General features: G+C 38.5%; 1 protein-coding gene across 1 annotated transcript in view; it reads left to right on the forward strand.

The window, feature by feature from the left end:
* The first annotated feature begins 219 nt into the window (after nt 1-219).
* Nucleotides 220-16945, forward strand: part of LOC138813656 (vomeronasal type-2 receptor 116-like) — a 37676-nt gene continuing 20950 nt past the window's right edge. Inside the window, exon 1 of the mRNA XM_070002053.1 lies at nt 220-225. Within this exon, the coding sequence (XP_069858154.1) occupies nt 220-225 (6 nt within the window). The remainder of the gene's footprint in view (nt 226-16945) is intronic.

The raw sequence follows: 16945 nt of genomic DNA on the forward strand, positions 1-16945 counted from the left end.
GATAAATGGGCTTGAGCAGATGGAGAAGTGAAGGGTTGGGATTGGAGAGATATGAATTCAAGTTCAGAATAGAACTTGGGTATAATGATAGTAGAAGGGTAAGAACAGCTTAGGGTAGGGGTATATGTAGGAGGAGGAGAATAAAGACCTTGTAACCGAGTGTAAGAAGTGGAAAAGAATTCAAAGAAAGGTTATGTAGGGAGTAGCATAGAGATCGAGATGAAGGTAAGAAAAAGAAGTGTATTTGGGAGACTTTCTGAGATTAGAGAAAGATTATTCAGATATTATTGGAGAGTCACACTCCTGTAATTATTGTTTGTACACATAGAAGGAGACCTTACTTAGTGTATAGAACTAGGCAGGGTAGCTCTGATGGAGTACTAGTATAATAAGGAGAGAAAAGAGAAAGGGAGAGTGAGAGGAAAAGAAAGAAGAAAAATACCTTACAAATTAGGATATTGGAAAGTGGAAGAAGAAACGAAATAATAATGAAATAGAAGCCCTAATGTGGAATAACAAATCCTAAATCATAATACACATATGTAACACATAGAAATAAATACAAACAACAAAAGATCAGACATAAAAACTAACAAAACAAAACAAAAACAAGAATAAAAAACTAAAGAATGGGTTTTTCAGGTTCTTTGGGGAGATTTAGACTCTCTGGGCTTTTCTTAGATGGGAGGTCTCTTATTGCTCTTTCTATTTCAAGGCTTGATATGCATCTGTTACATTAGTTTAACTCATCTTGGTTTTGTTTCAGCATGTCGATATTTGCTAGGAAATCATCCATTGCTTCCTGATTCTCAAACTTATTAGGGTAAATGTTTGATAAGTATCCCCTTATTATATTCTGAATCTTGGCTGTTTCTGTAGTGATATTTCCATTCTCAACTCTACATTTGTTTATTTGGGTGTGTTCTCTTTTTTTCTCATAAGATTTTCTAAGGGTCTGTCAATTTTGTTAATTTTTTCAAACAACCAACTCTTTGTTTTGTGGATGCTTTCATTTTCTAAAATTCTAATCTGTTGAATTCTGATTTAATTTTAATTATTTGTTTCCATCTACTGGATTGGGGTTTAGCTTGCTGCTCTTTTTCAAGGACGTTAAGATATCTCATTAAATTGTGGGTTTCAGATCTCTCCAATTTGTTGATGTAGGAATTTAGAGCTATAAACCTGCCTCTGAGTACTGCTTTTGTTATGTCCCAGAGGAGCTGGTAATTTGTGTTTTCATTTTTGTTGAATATCATGAACATTTGAATTTCCTTTCTAGTCTCTTTCATGACCCACTGGTGATTCAACAGTGTGTTGTTCAGCCTCCATGTGTTACAGGTATTTCTTTGTTGGCTTTTGGTGTTCAGTTTCAATTGAATTTCATTGTGGTTTGAGAGAACACAAGTATAACTTTAATGTTTCTGAATTTGGACAAGTGTGCTTTATGACCTAAAACATGGTGTATTTTGGAAAATGTTCTGTGTGCTTCTGAGAACATGTATCCTGATGTTGCTGGGTGAAATATTTGGTAGATGTCTGTTAAAACTATTTGATCTATGCAGTTGTGTAGATCTGTGGTTTCTACGTTGTTTTGGCCGAGTTGATCTATCTAGTGGGAATAGTGGTGTGTTAAAGTCCCTAACAATTAATGTCTTTGGATCTATGTGAGATTTGAGGGAAAGTAGTGTTTCTTGGATGAATTTGTGTGCTCTATTGTTTGGTGAATAGATATTTAGAAATGTAATATCCTCCTGAAGGAAAGATCCCTTAATTAGTATGTAGCTCCCTTCTTTATCTCGTCACTAATTTTAATTTGAAGTCTATTTTATCTGATATTAGGATTGCAACTCCTGCCTGTTTATGGGGACCATTTCCTTGGTAGATTTGTTCCAGTCTTCCACTTTCAAAATGTGTTTGTTTTTATGGGCAAGATGTGACTCCTGTAGGCAGCAGACAGAAGGATCTTGCTTTTTAATCCAACAGACTGTCTATATCACTTAATTGGAGAGTTAAGTCCATTAAGAGAGTTGAGAGTTGAGAGTTCAGACTGAGAGATGTGTGGTAGTTCCTCCCATGTTATCCACCTTCTTGGAGGCTGAAACAACTGGGTTCTTCCTATGATTCTTGGATGCTCAGTTTGGATGCGGTTTCTTAGCCTTTATTGTGGTCTTGTTGGTTTTTGCTGTGTAGTACATCTTCAAATATCTTTTGTAGGTCTGGTTTGGTGGAGATTAATGCTATTCTGTGTGCATCCATTTTTCTGGGGTTCAGTGATAACTTTGGGAATCACTTAATGTGTAATGTGTCCCTTTTAGCTGCATCACTTTTTGAAGAAGATTCAATTTACCAATCCTGTTGGAGACCAATAATTTTGAATGAGGAAAGGAAACTAGAGGCAGAGTATAACATTATGAGCTTTTGGAATTTTCCTGAAGGTCTGGGACAAAGGGTGAAAGTTGGCAAGTTTTCTCCATACAGGCCACATGTTCAACAACTGGTTTTGTTTGAAAATCTGATAGAGTGGCCCATAGGAATTATCAAGGGGAGATATTGATACATTTTTCAGTCTTTCCTTTTTTAAAAAATATGTATTGTTATTATGAAATAGATGTAGAAAAAGCATACAACTTCCTAATCAGGTTATGAGTACAATGCTTATAGACAATGCTACCACATCCTTATTTCTCCCCCATAGTTGTTCGTTTCTAACAATCATATCATGCTCTATGTATAAATTAGCAATAAGCTTATCTTCTTTTCCAGCCTGTTCAAAAACACTTAGTGGTGGGATACTTCTGGGAAGATGGCGGAGGAGAAGCTGGAGGCTAAACAAGCTCTTTCATAGAAAGCAGTTTTAGAGTTCCAGTGAACAGTCCTAAGCCAGAGAATCACACCAAGTGTGCCATCACAGGACAGAGAAGCCAGAGAGGGAAAATCCAGGGAAGGAGACAGATCTGAGCACTTGCCAGCAGCCAGGGGCATCAGGGGCAGTGGTAGCTGAACCTGCCATACCTGAAAAACAGAGTCCAGGATGAAGGTGCCAGACACGGCGGGTGAGCAGATTCTACTCAACACCAGCAAGAACTGACAAGGAGCGGATATCTTCATCCTGCAGTTCGCAGACCAGAGATGATCCAGGAAGAAGACTCTGCATGAGTAGCAGCCTAATGTCCTCACTCCTTCTCAGGGAGCAGAGGAGGGAAGGCCACCCATCCCCCCCCCCCAGTACCAAAGATCTCCATCTTGAATACTGACAAAGCTCAGCGGAGCTGCTAGCTCCAACTCAGGCCTTGGAAGAAAACTAGAGTCATTTAGCAGGTCACAAGAACCTAACCTGACCTTCCAGACTAAACTCCACCCAGGGAAAGTCACCCAGCTCTGGTGCCAGCCCCAGGAGTGGCTTTCTTCACTGGGTAATCAGAGCCAGAGGCTGCCCCTCCCTTTAGCAGCCTTGACAATCAATTGAAATTCAGTAAACAGAAACCCTGAGAGTGGCTCCAGGCTGGGCTCTGTGAGTTTCTCACAAACTAGCCCCCGGGAAAAGCTACTGTTTGCTCAAGGCCACAACTCTACCCAGAACCTAGCCTCATCACAGCATCTCCAAACTTGAGGAAAAAGCCATCTCCCTCTTTTGTGATACTCAAGGCAGATCTCCCTCCCATTGAACTAGCCTGGGAAGAGGATCACAAAATCCTGGGTTAAGCAGAGCATTTTTCTGGCTGTTCAAACAAACTGACTTAAGAAACCAACCAAGCCACAAGAAAATCAAACACCACAAGCAGACCAGAGACTCCAACAAGAGGCTGTTTACGGACACAAAGGTGATACAGGATTTTTCCCACCTCTCCCAAAAAAATCAAAAAACTTTATCTTCCTTCTTTTTTGCACCTTTTATGAAAAATTTTTTTTCTAAAACTTTTTTAAATTTTTAATTTTTACGTTTTTTGAAAAAAATTGTTTTCTAAGCCGGGTGCTGGTGGCTCACGCCTGTAATCCTAGCTACTCAGGAGGCTGAGATCTGATGATCGCGGTTCAAAGCCAGCCCGGGCAGGAGAGACCATGAGAATCCAATCTCCAATAAGCCAACAGAAAACCGGAAGTGGCGCTGTAGCTCAAGTAGTAGAGTGCTCGCCTTGAGTTGAAGAGCTGAGGGACAGCGCCCAGGCCCAGAGTTCAAGCCCCACGACCGACAAAAAAAAAAAAAAAATTGTTTTCTAGTAACTTTGTTTTCCTCTTATAATTTTTGTTTTAGGGGTATATGTGTGTGTGCATTTTTCTTTCTTTTTTTCTTTTTCCTTTTTCTAAATTTTTTTTTGTTTTTTGTTTATCTCTACTGAACTTCTGATCTTTTTTCCTATCTTATCCTGTTCACCTTTTCTTCTCTTTCATTCTTCTTTATGTGACTTGTTCTGCACATCCTCAGATAAACCTGTAGTCGATTATTAGGCCTTATCCCCCATCGTGTACACACTTAAACCACAAATTTATTACTCAACTCAAAACCTCTTACACTTAAATTCCATAATAGCAGTACTACCTCTTTATACCTATATAATATATTAAGTATTTTTATTTTTAAGTTTTTCACATCTCCTCTATATCCCTCTCCTTCTCTCACTATATCCAAGTTCTTCTCTAAATATTTTATTTTCGATTCTGCATAATATGTTTAATTATTACTTTTCTATTTTTTCTGGTCATATTTTTCCCCTTTCTCTTTCTTCTTTTTTGCTCTCTCTCTACTTTCATCCTATCCAACCTATCTTGCTTTGAGATTAGGACTTAGTTAACTCTCTCTGTGCCTTCCCACATCACTCTATTCCTATTTTTTACCCACATCTCTCCCTAAACCTAATAATTCCACGTTTACCAAAATTCTACTTTGTGGGTCATAGCCCATTAATACATAGTTGTTTAATGTTTAATAGATGTATCTGTTGAACTAGATTGTATCTTCAGACTATTGACAGTGCAAATGTAGACTTTGGTTGATGCTTGCCTTCAGTTAGAGTTCTAGCACAAAACTGGTGTTATTTTCATCCCAAATTATCAGCGTAAGCCTGAAAAACACAAGAAAAATGGCAAGTCCAGGTATCTCAACTCCCAGTCATGATAATCAGGGGACAGAACAGATAATGAATAATCCAGAGAAGAGTTCACAAATAGCTCTGCTGGCAAACATGATAAATAAAAAGATTGAAAATATACAAAAGACTGTATGAGCATGATAGGGAGAGAGAGGAGGCAATCCAAAGGTTTATACAGGAATATCATGAGCGTGAGAAAGCTACTCAAAAACAAATACAGGATTTGTGTAAGCAGCTTGAGAATACTCAAAGACAAAGGCAGGAATGGCATGAACAGGCTGAGAACACTCAAAGAGAATGACAGGAATGGCATGAACATGAGGAAGCTAAGCAAAGAGTAACACAGGAATTGAGAGAGCAGGATGAGAATACACAAAGATCATTACAGGCATTCATGGAATCCATTAACAAAGAGATGAAGGGAGTCAGGGAGACCACAAAGGGAATGCTGAATGGAACCCAACAGAAGGAATGGGAGTCCAAGGAAACCATAACCAAACAACTAAGTGATTTGAGAATAAACACTGGACACCAAATTAAGGAAGTAAAGAAGTTCATACAAGATCTAAAACAAAGCTTCAACAAAGAATTTAAAGACATCAAAGCTGACCAATTAGAAGGAAAACAAATGAAAAACAAACGAAAAAGTCTTGACAGCAGGTTAGACCACGCAGAAGATCAAATTTTGGGGATTGAAGACAGCTTAGATATTATAGAGAAAGAACATACAACCATCCAAGACAAGTCCAAGAAATATGAGAGATCTATCCAAAACTTGGAAGACACCATCAGAAGGCCTAATCTAAGGATAATGGGTGTAGAGTAGCACCTAGAAACAGAAGTTAATGGTCTAGGAAATTTCTTCAACAGGATCCTAGTAGAGAACTTCCCAAACATGCAAAAAGATAGGCCTATTCAGATACAAACAGCTTTTAGAACTCCAAATAGACGAGACCAGAATAGAACATAACACCATCACATTATAATACATACAGGATCAATTCAGAACAAGGAAAAGATCCTTAAAGCTGTCAAGGAGAAAAGATCAATCACCTATAAAGGGAAACCAATTAGAATTACCTCAGATTTCTCAGCAGAGACAATTAAAGCAAGAAGAGCCTGGAATGATGTAAGACATGCCCGAAAGACAAACAACTATCAACCAAGAATACTGTACCAAACTAAGCTCTCCATAACTGAAGGCCAAATAAAAACCTTCCATAGCAAAGAAAAATTGAAACAATATATCTCCACCAAACCAGCCTACAAAACATTCTTAAAGATGTCCTACACATGGAAAACCAACAAAACCACAATAAAGGCCAAGAAACCACACCCAAACTGAGAATCCAAGAACCATAGGAAGAACACAATTTTCACAGCCTCCAAGAAGTTGGATTAAATGGCAGGAACTCCCAAATACCTCTCAGTCCTATCACTCCATATTAATGGGCTTAACTCTCCAATTAAGCGACATAGATTGTCTAGTTGGATTAAAAAACAAGATCCTTCTATGTGCTGCCTTCAGGAGTCACATCTTGCACATAAAAACAAACACATTTTGAAAGGTAAAGGCTGGAACAAAATCTACCAAGCAAACAGCTCCCATAAACAGGCGGGAGTTGCAATCCTAATATCAGAGAAAACAGACTTCAAATTAAAATTGTGAGAAGAGATAAAGAAGGTCACTACATACTAATTAAGGGATTTCTCCTTCAGGAGGATATTACAATTCTAAATATCTATTCACCAAACAATGGAGCACGCAAATTTATCCAAGAAACACTACTTTCCCTCAAATCCCACATAGATCCTAACACATTAATTCTTGGGGATTTTAACACACCACTCTCCCCACTAGATAGATCAACTCGGCAAAAACTCAACAGAACAACCGCAGATCTAAACAGCTGCATAGATCAACTAGATTTAACAGACATCTACCAAATATTCCACCCAGCAGCATCAGACTACACGTTTTTCTCAGCAGCAAATGGAACATTTTCTAAAATAGACCACATTTTAAGCCACAAAGCAAACTTGTCCAAATTCAGAAACATTGAAGTTACACCTTGCATTCTCTCTGACCACAAGGGAATAAAATTAGAACTCAACACCAAAAGCCATCAAAGAAAGACCGGTAACACATGGAGGCTGAACAACTCATTGCTGAATCACCAGTGGATCATGGAAGAGATTAGAAAGGAAATTCAAATGCTCATGCTATTCAACAAAAATGAGCACACAAATTACCAGCTCCTCTGGGACACAGCAAAGGAAGTGCTCAGGGGCAAGTTTATAGCTCTGAGTTCCTACATCAACAAATTGGAGAGATATGAAACCAACAATTTAATGAGACATCTGAACCTCCTTGAAAAAGAGAAGCAAGAAAAACCCCAAACCAGTAGATGGAAAGAAATGATTAAAATTAAATTAAAATTAAATAAATTAGAATTCAAAAAAACTATAGAAAGAATCAGCAAAACAAAGAGTTGGTTCTTCAAAAATATTAACAAAATTGACAGACCCTTAGCAAATCTTATCAAATAAAGAAGAGAACACACCCATATAAATAAACTCAGAGATGAGAATGGACACATCACCACAGACACAACCAAGATTCAGAACATTATAAGGGAATACTTCACAAAACTATATGCTACTAAGTTTGAGAATTTGGCAGATATGGACCTTTTCCTAGCAAATATTGACATGCCAAAACTAAACCAAGATGAGTTACACCCTCTTAACAAGTCCATATCAAGCATTGAAATAGAAATAGCAATAGGAGACCTCCCATCTAAGAAAAAGTCCAAGACCACATGGTTTACAGCAGAATTCTACAAGGCCTTCAAAGCAGAGCTCACACCAATACTCCTCCAACTCTTCAATGAAATTGAAAGAGAAAGTTCACTACCGAACACATTCTATGAAGCCATCATAACTCTAATCCCAAAACTAGGCAGGGACTCATCAAAGAAACAGAACTATAGACCCATTTCCTTGATGAACATTGATGCAAAACTTCTCAACAAAATTTTGGCCAATCGACTTCAACAATCCATCCAAAAAATCATACACCATGATCAAACAGGATTCATTTCAGGGATGCAATCCTGGTTCTATATATGCAAATCAATTAATGCAATTCAGCACATCAACAGGAGCAAGGATAAGAACCACAGGGTTATTTCAATAGATGCAGAAAAAGCATTCGACAAGATCCAACCCAGTTATGATTAAGGTTTTGGAAAAATTAGGAATCCATGGAACATTCTTCAATACAATAAAGGCTGTATATGACAAACCTACAGCCAGCATTATACTTAATGGTGAAAAGCTAAAGCCTTTTCCTCTTAACTCAAGAACAAGACAAGGATGTCCACTCTCTCCACTTCTCTTCAATCTAGTATTAGAATGCCTAGCTACAGCAATAAGACAAGATGCAAACATAAAGGGGATCCAAAGAGGGAAAGAAGAAGACAAACTGTCCCTCTTTGCAGATGACATGATCTGGTATTTAAAGAATCCCACGGACGTCACTCCCAAATTACTCAAGCTGATTCAAAATTTTGGCAATGTAGCAGGGTATAAAATTAACCCTCAAAAATCAATGGCTTTTCTGTATACCAACAATGAGAAAAGTGTGGGTGAAATTAGGAAAGCAACTCCATTCGTAACAGCCCCACAAAAAATAAAATGTCTAGGAATTAACTTAACCAAAGAAGTGAAGGACCTCTATGATGAAAACTTTAAAAACTTGAAAAAGGAAATCAAAACAGAACTGGCAAAAACTCCCGTGCTCCTGGATTGCAAAGATCAACATCGTGAAAATAGCAATACTTCCCAAGGCTGTCAACAAATTCAATGCAATACCTATCAGAATTTCAACCTCATTCTTCAAGGAAATAGAAGAGCCAATCCAAAAATTCATATGGAACAATAAAAGACCCAGAATAGCAAAAACGATCCTCAACAGAAAGAACACTGCTGGAGGAATACCAATAATTAATTTTCAAACTGTATTTAAAGCCATAGTAATCAAAACAGCTTTGTACTGGCACAAGAACCTCAGAACCAATGGAATAGAATTGAAAACCCAGAAATGAACCTATAGACCTATAGCCATCTAATCTTCGATAAGGGAGCTATAAAAATAGAATGGAAGAAAGATCCATATATATCACCCTGCACCAGAATCAACTCCAAATTGATCAAAGACCTCAGAGTCAAAGCAGACACTCTGAAAATATTAGAGGATGGAATAGGTGAAACCCTAGTTCTCCTTGGCACAGGCCAAATTTTTCTTAATAGAGACCCGGAAACACAACAAATCCAAGAAAGGTTGGACAAATGGGATTGCATGAAGTTTCAGAGCTTCTGCATGGCAAAGGACATACCTAGCAAGATCAATAGAAAGCCCACGGATTGGGAGAAGATCTTCACTAGCCATACAACGGACAAGGGTCTCATATCTAAAATATACCTTGAACTCAAAAAATTAAATCCCCCAACAACAAATCCTCAAAGAAACACCTGCCCAATAAATAAGTGGGCTAAAGACTTAAAGAGAAACTTCTCTGAAGAAGAAAGAAGGATGGCCAATAGACACATGAAGAAATGTTCAACCTCCCTAGCCATAAAAGGAATGCAAATCAAAACAACATTGAGATACCACTTCACCCCAGTTATAATGGCAAAAATCAAGAACTCTAAAAACAACTGATGCTGGAGGCGATGTGGACAGAAGGGAAACTTACTTCATTGTTGGTGGGAGTGTAAATTTTCAACCACTTTGGAAAGCAGTATGGAGGTTCCTGAAAAGACTTCATATAGAGCTCCCCTGTGACCCAGCAATCCCACTTTTGGGCATTTACCCAAATTCTTACAAACAAGACCACACTAAAGCTACCAGCACAACTATGTTTATTGCAGCATTATTTACCATAGCTAAGATATGGAACCAACCCTGATGCCCCTCAGTAGATGAATGGATCAGGAAAATGTGGTATATATACACAATGGAATTCTATGCCTCCATCAGAAAGAATGACATTGCCCCATTTGCTAGGAAATGGAAAGACTTGGAAAAAATTATATCAAGTGAAGTAAGCCAAGCCTAAAGAAACATAGGTCCCATGGTTTACCTTATTTGCAATATCTATTATATGTCTGAGTCAAGCAGAAAAAGTCAGATAATGTGATGTTAGGAAAATGAACCCTTAGATATGTATTTAAATGTTATTTTTCTTTCATGCATTTGTTTCTAACGCATTTATAAAATTATTTCTTTGTTGCTTTGTATGTCCTTCCCCCACAGTATAACCCCTCTTTTCACTATATTTGATGTTGGTACAATTTGTGGAGGGGAAGTGGAAAAACAAGTCGTTTAAATAAGGATGCAGGTGGACCTGTTGGAACAATGAGAAGTACAAGTTGTCATGTCGAAAATGAACTTTACAACTTTCGTGCGGGGGGGGGGAGAGAATTGGGTTGGGGGGCTGGGGAAAGCTGGGAAGGGATGTGAAGGGTAAACAAAGGAGGAGGCTGCAATGCTTCATAAGAAATGTACTCATTATCTTACCCATGTAATTGTAACCCCTCTGTACAGTATGTTCACCATAAAAAATAAAAAAAGACACAAAAAACAAAAAACACTTAGTAGTGTATACTTCACCTCTTTCTGTTTCTGGAATTTTCTTACTAACAGATTCATGGAGGGAATAGGAGAACTTTTCATTACCATTATGTTGTTCTATATTTGCATATTGAACATCATAAAAGCTAAATGACACCTGTGAATCATCTTTCCAGCACTGTGACCAAATATCTGAGGAAATCAAATGTGAAGTCAGAAGGGCTTGCTTTGCTTCTGACTGCAGATTTCAGACTTGGTTATGTAGACTGCTGCTTTTGAGTCTGTGGTGAGACAGGATGTAATGAAAGGAGCATCTGCCAGTGAAGTTCACCCACCTCATGGCAACTGGGATGCCAAGAGAGAGATGTGAATGGCCCTGGGTACAGCAGCACCTACAAAGCATTTAGCCATGCTTTAGAGTGTGGGTTTGAAGTTTTCATTAGTGATTTTCCTCTCATGCTCTTATTCTTCTGTTCACAGATGAATAAGAGAGAAAGCACATCATCACCTGAATTCAAGAATGGGATGCAGGATTTAACTCCCATTTCCTAATTTCCTAGAATTAACATCTACCTCTTAAAATCTCCATGACTTCCCGATAGCATGAGGGACTGGGTGTCAAGGCTCCACATTTTCTTCAGGTCATGTTAGATGAAATGGTAAAAGGCTCAATTAATTCATTAGCTGTATGTATATAAAAATTATGTCTTTTGATGATCTTTTCCCCTAAATCACTGGAGTGTATGAGATGGTCAGTAACCTTCATCTAAATGTTCTCAGACTCCTTAGTCTTTCTGTACTGAGAGCTGCAGTCCTCGATTCAGGAAAGCCTCTCTGGAGGGAAATACTACCTGTTGCTTTGACTGCACTCCTTGCCCATAGAATGAGATTTCTAATGTGTCAGGTGTGTCTGTGACTTTTAGAGAATTTCCCCATCTCTCCTTCCTAACCTGCAGTCCATCCAAGCCAGTGGAGTGATCTACAGTAGCATGGTAGGGACGCACATGCACCTTTTCCGTTAACCATACTTCTCCTTAGAAGAAACAACACACTGCCCTTCCATTACATATCTGATTATATTTTCTAATCTCTTACAGGATTTATATTGAGAATACTTCTGTTCCCCTCTCCTCAGTCTTTTTTTGTATTTAAAGAAAGTCTAAAAGCAGAAAAAAAAAGAAAATATCAAGGACTAGTTTTTGATCTTTGAAGTGATGTACAAATCATCACGGAATTGTGGATCTAACACAGCCTTTCATTTCTGAGTACCCATTGCTGTTTTTTTCTAATTGAACATTATTTTCTATTTAGCATACACTAATAATACAAGAGGCTTTGCCATCATAACTCCATCTCCTACACTGGCACGAGGTTGACTAACATTTACTCAAATATTACGGTTTCAGAAATAGTTTACCATCTCCATTTCATTTCTCTTCTCCCTCTTCCAGCTGATCTTTCCTAAAACATCTCATATCAATGGAGGATCATTCTTTTTATTTTTGTTTTTGGTTTTGTTTTGTTTTTTTTCCATCTTGGGGAGGAGCATTGTTCTTGACAAAGATCAAGTGCTCAGGAAGTTTGTGTTTGGTGAAAGGAGTAGGTTGAATTTGGATTACAGCCTCTGGTTAAAACTGAAGTGATTGGGTGATTCTCTATACTCCATTACTTATTGAATGAGTAGTACAGATCCAGAGTGGTAAGACCTGCCAAGAATGCAGCACATAATCCTAGGTAGTTATATATTACAACTGTAATCCAAGCTACTCAGGCAGTTGGGATTTGAGGATGGAACTTTGATGCATTGAAGGGCAGGATATTCAATAAAATTCTTTTCCACAATTAAGCACAAAAAAAGCTGAAATTCTAGCTGTGGCTCATGTGGTAGAGTGGTAGTTTTGAGCATGAATACTGTGGAAAAATTCTTTGGGCCATGGTTCAAGCACTGAAGGGAAGAAAGAAAGAAGGAAAGAAAGAAAGGAAGCAAGAAAGGAAGGAAGGAGTGAGGAAGGAAGGAAAGAAGGAAGGAAGGAGGATGGAAAGGAGGGAGGAAACAAGGAAGGAAAGAAGGAAAGAAGGAGGAAGGGAGGGAAGGAGGGAGGGAAAGAAGAAAGCAACGAAGGAAGCAAAAGAGGAAGGAACGAGATAAACAGGAAAAAAGAGAAAGGGAGAAAGGAAAGAAGAAGAAATGTGAGAAAGAAAATTGAACTGAAATTATTTTGATATATAGAGTTAACTTATTGGTATTGAAAGCAATACAGGTCAACTGGTGAATCAGGGAAAATGAATTATTTGAATGAAGAGGGATGAAAGGAAAGAGGAATACTGAACCCAGACTAATAATGATTCTCACACCACCAGACATGGAGCAGGGTGTGAGGTGTGCAGATCATAAGTTGGCCAACACTGAGAGAAACCACTGCCTCTTGAAAACTGAGAGCTTCCTGGCTTATGAAGACCCTTTGGGCATGGCTCTCGCCTGCACGGCTCTCTTCTAGTCCACACTCACAGCTGCTTTTCTTGGGGTGTTTATCAAGCACCAAGACATCCCTATTGTCAAGGCCAATAACCGGGCCCTCAGCTACATCCTACTAATCTCCCTCACTGCTGCTTCCTCTACTCCTTGCTCTTCTTTGACCATCCCCACACAGCCACCTGCATCCTCCAGCACACCACATTCACAGTGTTCTTCACCTTGGCTGTCTCCACTGTCCTTGCCAAGATAGGCTCAGACTCCATATCTCTCAACATTTTCTTAAGATTCTGGGAAAAAGAATGATTCAAAAGAGTCCCTTAAGGAATAAGAAATGTTGAGGAACTTGAAGTGGGAATATTGTCAGGCCACCACTGCATTGGACAGCCAGAAGGAGTCCAAAGGACAGGCAAGATCATGTCTCTGAGTCCAGAGGTCTTGACATCATTCAATGCTGTAGCTGTGGGTCAGTGGAGTGACATCACTCACACATGCATGACAGAGACACACACAATGCTGTCTCTAATTCTGCTGGGCCATTGTTAGAGGGCAGAAGAGCATCTACACAAGTCAGAAACGTCTGGAAGCCAAACAGATCATTCCAGTTACAATGATTTAAGGAAGAGAGTGCTCACTGTTTTGTAAATACCTGCTTATGTATTGACTGCCATTTCCAGACAAGTATGTATACAACATAGGGGTACTGATGGATTTTACTACCATAAAGCTTTAATGAGAACCAAAACAGCCTAACTACACAAAATGAATGAGTGTTAGACTACCATGTCACATATCTGCCTCAAACATTATGAGGACTCTGATCAGTTGCCCACTAGAGAAACAGGAACAAGGAAACTTCAAATCCAATAACTTTTAGCCCTTTATTAAGAGTAAACTTATCATCTTATGGGAATAATAAATTAGTAGTTTTGCTTATATTATCCATTCATAATACTCCAATAGTAAAGGAAGTAAGCATTTAGTAATTTCTTTTTTAATTGTGAAAATACTGTACAGAGGGGTTACAATTACAGGGGCAAGACAATGAGTACATTTCTTATCAAGCATTGTAGCCTCCTCCTTTGTTTCCCTTTCTCATCCCTTCCCATCCTCCCCTTGCGTCCCTAAACCAATCCTCCTCGCTACCCCTGCCCACCTCCCCAGACCAAAGTGGTAAAGTTTGCTTTTAACATAGCAACTTGTACATCTCATTGTTGCCATGGGTCCATCTGTATCCCTATTTAAAGGATTTGTTTCTACCCTTCCCCTCCACAAACTATACCGACATCAAATACAGTGAAAGAAGGGGTTATACTGTGGGGGAAGGACATACAAAGCAATAAAGAAATAATGTTATAAATGAGTTAGAAACAATCGTCTGAAACAAAAAAAACATTTGAATACATATCTTAGGGTTCATTTCCCTAACATGACCTTATCTGACCTTTCCTGCTTGACTCAGACATATACTAGATATTGCAAATAAGGGAAACCATGGGACCTATGTTTCTTTGGGCCTGGCTTACTTCACTTAATATAATTTTTTCCAAGCCTTTCCATTTCCTAACAAATGGGGCAATGCCATTCTTTGTGATGGAGGCATAGAATTCCATTGTGTATATATACTACATTTTCTTGATCCATTCATCTACTAAGGGGCATCTGGGTTGGTTCCATAACTTAGCTATAGTAAATAGTGCTGTAATAAACATAGTCGTGCTGGTAGCTTTAGTGTGGTCATATTTGTAAGCATTTGGGTAAATGCCCAAAAGTGGGATTGCTGGGTCATAGGGGAGCTCTATGTGGAGTCTTTTGAAGAACCTCCATACTACTTTCCAAGTGGTAAAACAGGTTCACAATGCCACCAGCAATGTAGTAAGGTTCCCTTCTGTCCACATCCCCTCCAGCATCAGTTGTTTTTAGAGTGCTTGAATTTAGCCATTCTAACTGGAGTGAGGTGGTATCTTAATGTTGTTTTTATTTGCATTTCTTTTATGGCTAGGGAGGTTGAACATTTCTTCATGTGTCTATTGGCCATCCTTCTTTCCTCTTCAGAGAAGTTTCTCTTTAAGTCTTTAGCCCACTTATTTATTGGGCAGGTGTTTCTTTGAGAATTTGTTGTTGGGGGATTTAATTTTTTGAGTTCAAGGTATATTTTAGATATGAGACCCTTGTCACTTGTATGGGTAGTGAAGAACTTCTCCCAATCCGTGGGCTTTCTATTGATCTTGCTAGGTATGTCCTTTGCCATGCAGAAGCTCTGAAACTTCATGCAATCCCATTTGTCCAACCTTTCTTGGATTTGTTGTGTTTCCGGGTCTCTATTAAGAAAAATTTGGCCTGTGCCAAGGAGACCTAGGGTTTCTTCTATTCCATCCTCTAATATTTTCAGAGTGTCTGCTTTGACTCTGAGGTCTTTGATCCATTTGGAGTTGATTCTGGTGCAGGGTGATATATAAGGATCTAGCTTTAGTTGTCTACAAGTAGTTAACCAATTTTGCCAGCACCATTTACTGAAGAGGCTATCTTTCTTCCATTCTATTTTTATAGCTCCCTTATCGAAGATTAGATGGCTATAGGTCTATAGGTTCATTTCTGGGTTTTCAATTCTATTTCATTGGTCCTGAGGTCTGTTCTTGTGCCAGTACGAAGCTGTTTTGATTACTATGGCTTTAAGTAGAGTTTGAAATTTGGTATTGATATTCTTCCAGCAGTGTTCTTTCTGTTGAGGATCGTTTTTGCTATTCTGGGTCTTTTATTGTTCCATATGAATTTTTGGATTGGCTCTTCTATTTCCTTGAAGAATGAGGTTGAAATTCTGATAGGTATTGCATTGAATTTGTTGACAGCCTTGGGAAGTATTGCTATTTTCACGATGTTGATCTTTGCAATCCAGGAGCATGGGAGTTTTTACCAGTTTCTAAGTTCTGTTTTGATTTCCTTTTTCAAGTTTTTAAAGTTTTCATCATAGAGGTCCTTCACTTCTTTGGTTAAGTTAATTCCTAGACATTTTATTTTTTGTGGGGCTGTTACGAATGGAGTTGCTTTCCTAATTTCACCCACACTTTTCTCATTGTTGGTATACAGAAAAGCCATTGATTTTTGAGGGTTAATTTTATACCCTGCTACATTGCCAAAATTTTGAATCAGCTTGAGTAATTTGGGAGTGACGTCCGTGGGATTCTTTAAATACCAGATCATGTCATCTGCAAAGAGGGACAGTTTGTCTTCTTCTTTCCCTCTTTGGATCCCCTTTATGTTTGCATCTTGTCTTATTGCTGTAGCTAGGCATTCTAATACTAGATTGAAGAGAAGTGGAGAGAGTGGACATCCTTGTCTTGTTCTTGAGTTAAGAGGAAAAGGCTTTAGTTTTTAACATTAAGTATAATGCTGGCTGTAGCTTTGTCATATACAGCCTTTATTGTATTGAGGAATGTTCCATAGAGTCCTAATTTTTCCAAGACCTTCATAATAAGTGGGTGGTGGATCTTGTCAAATGCTTTTTCTGCGTATATTTAGACAACCCTGTGGTTCTTATCCTTGCTCCTGTTGATGTGCTGAATTACATTAATTGATTTGCATATATAGAACCAGGATTGCATCCCTGAAATGAATCCTGTTTGATCATGGTGTATGATTTTTTGGATGGATTGTTGAAGTCGATTGGCCAAAATTTTGTTGAGAAGTTTTGCATCAATGTTCATGAAAGAAATGGGTCTATAGTTCTCTGCCTAGTTTTGGGATGAG

This window comes from Dipodomys merriami, unplaced genomic scaffold (genome assembly GCF_024711535.1).
Source record: "Dipodomys merriami isolate MVZ:Mamm:240054 unplaced genomic scaffold, mDipMer1.0.p SCAF_6, whole genome shotgun sequence".
NCBI classification, from domain to species: domain Eukaryota; kingdom Metazoa; phylum Chordata; class Mammalia; order Rodentia; family Heteromyidae; genus Dipodomys; species Dipodomys merriami.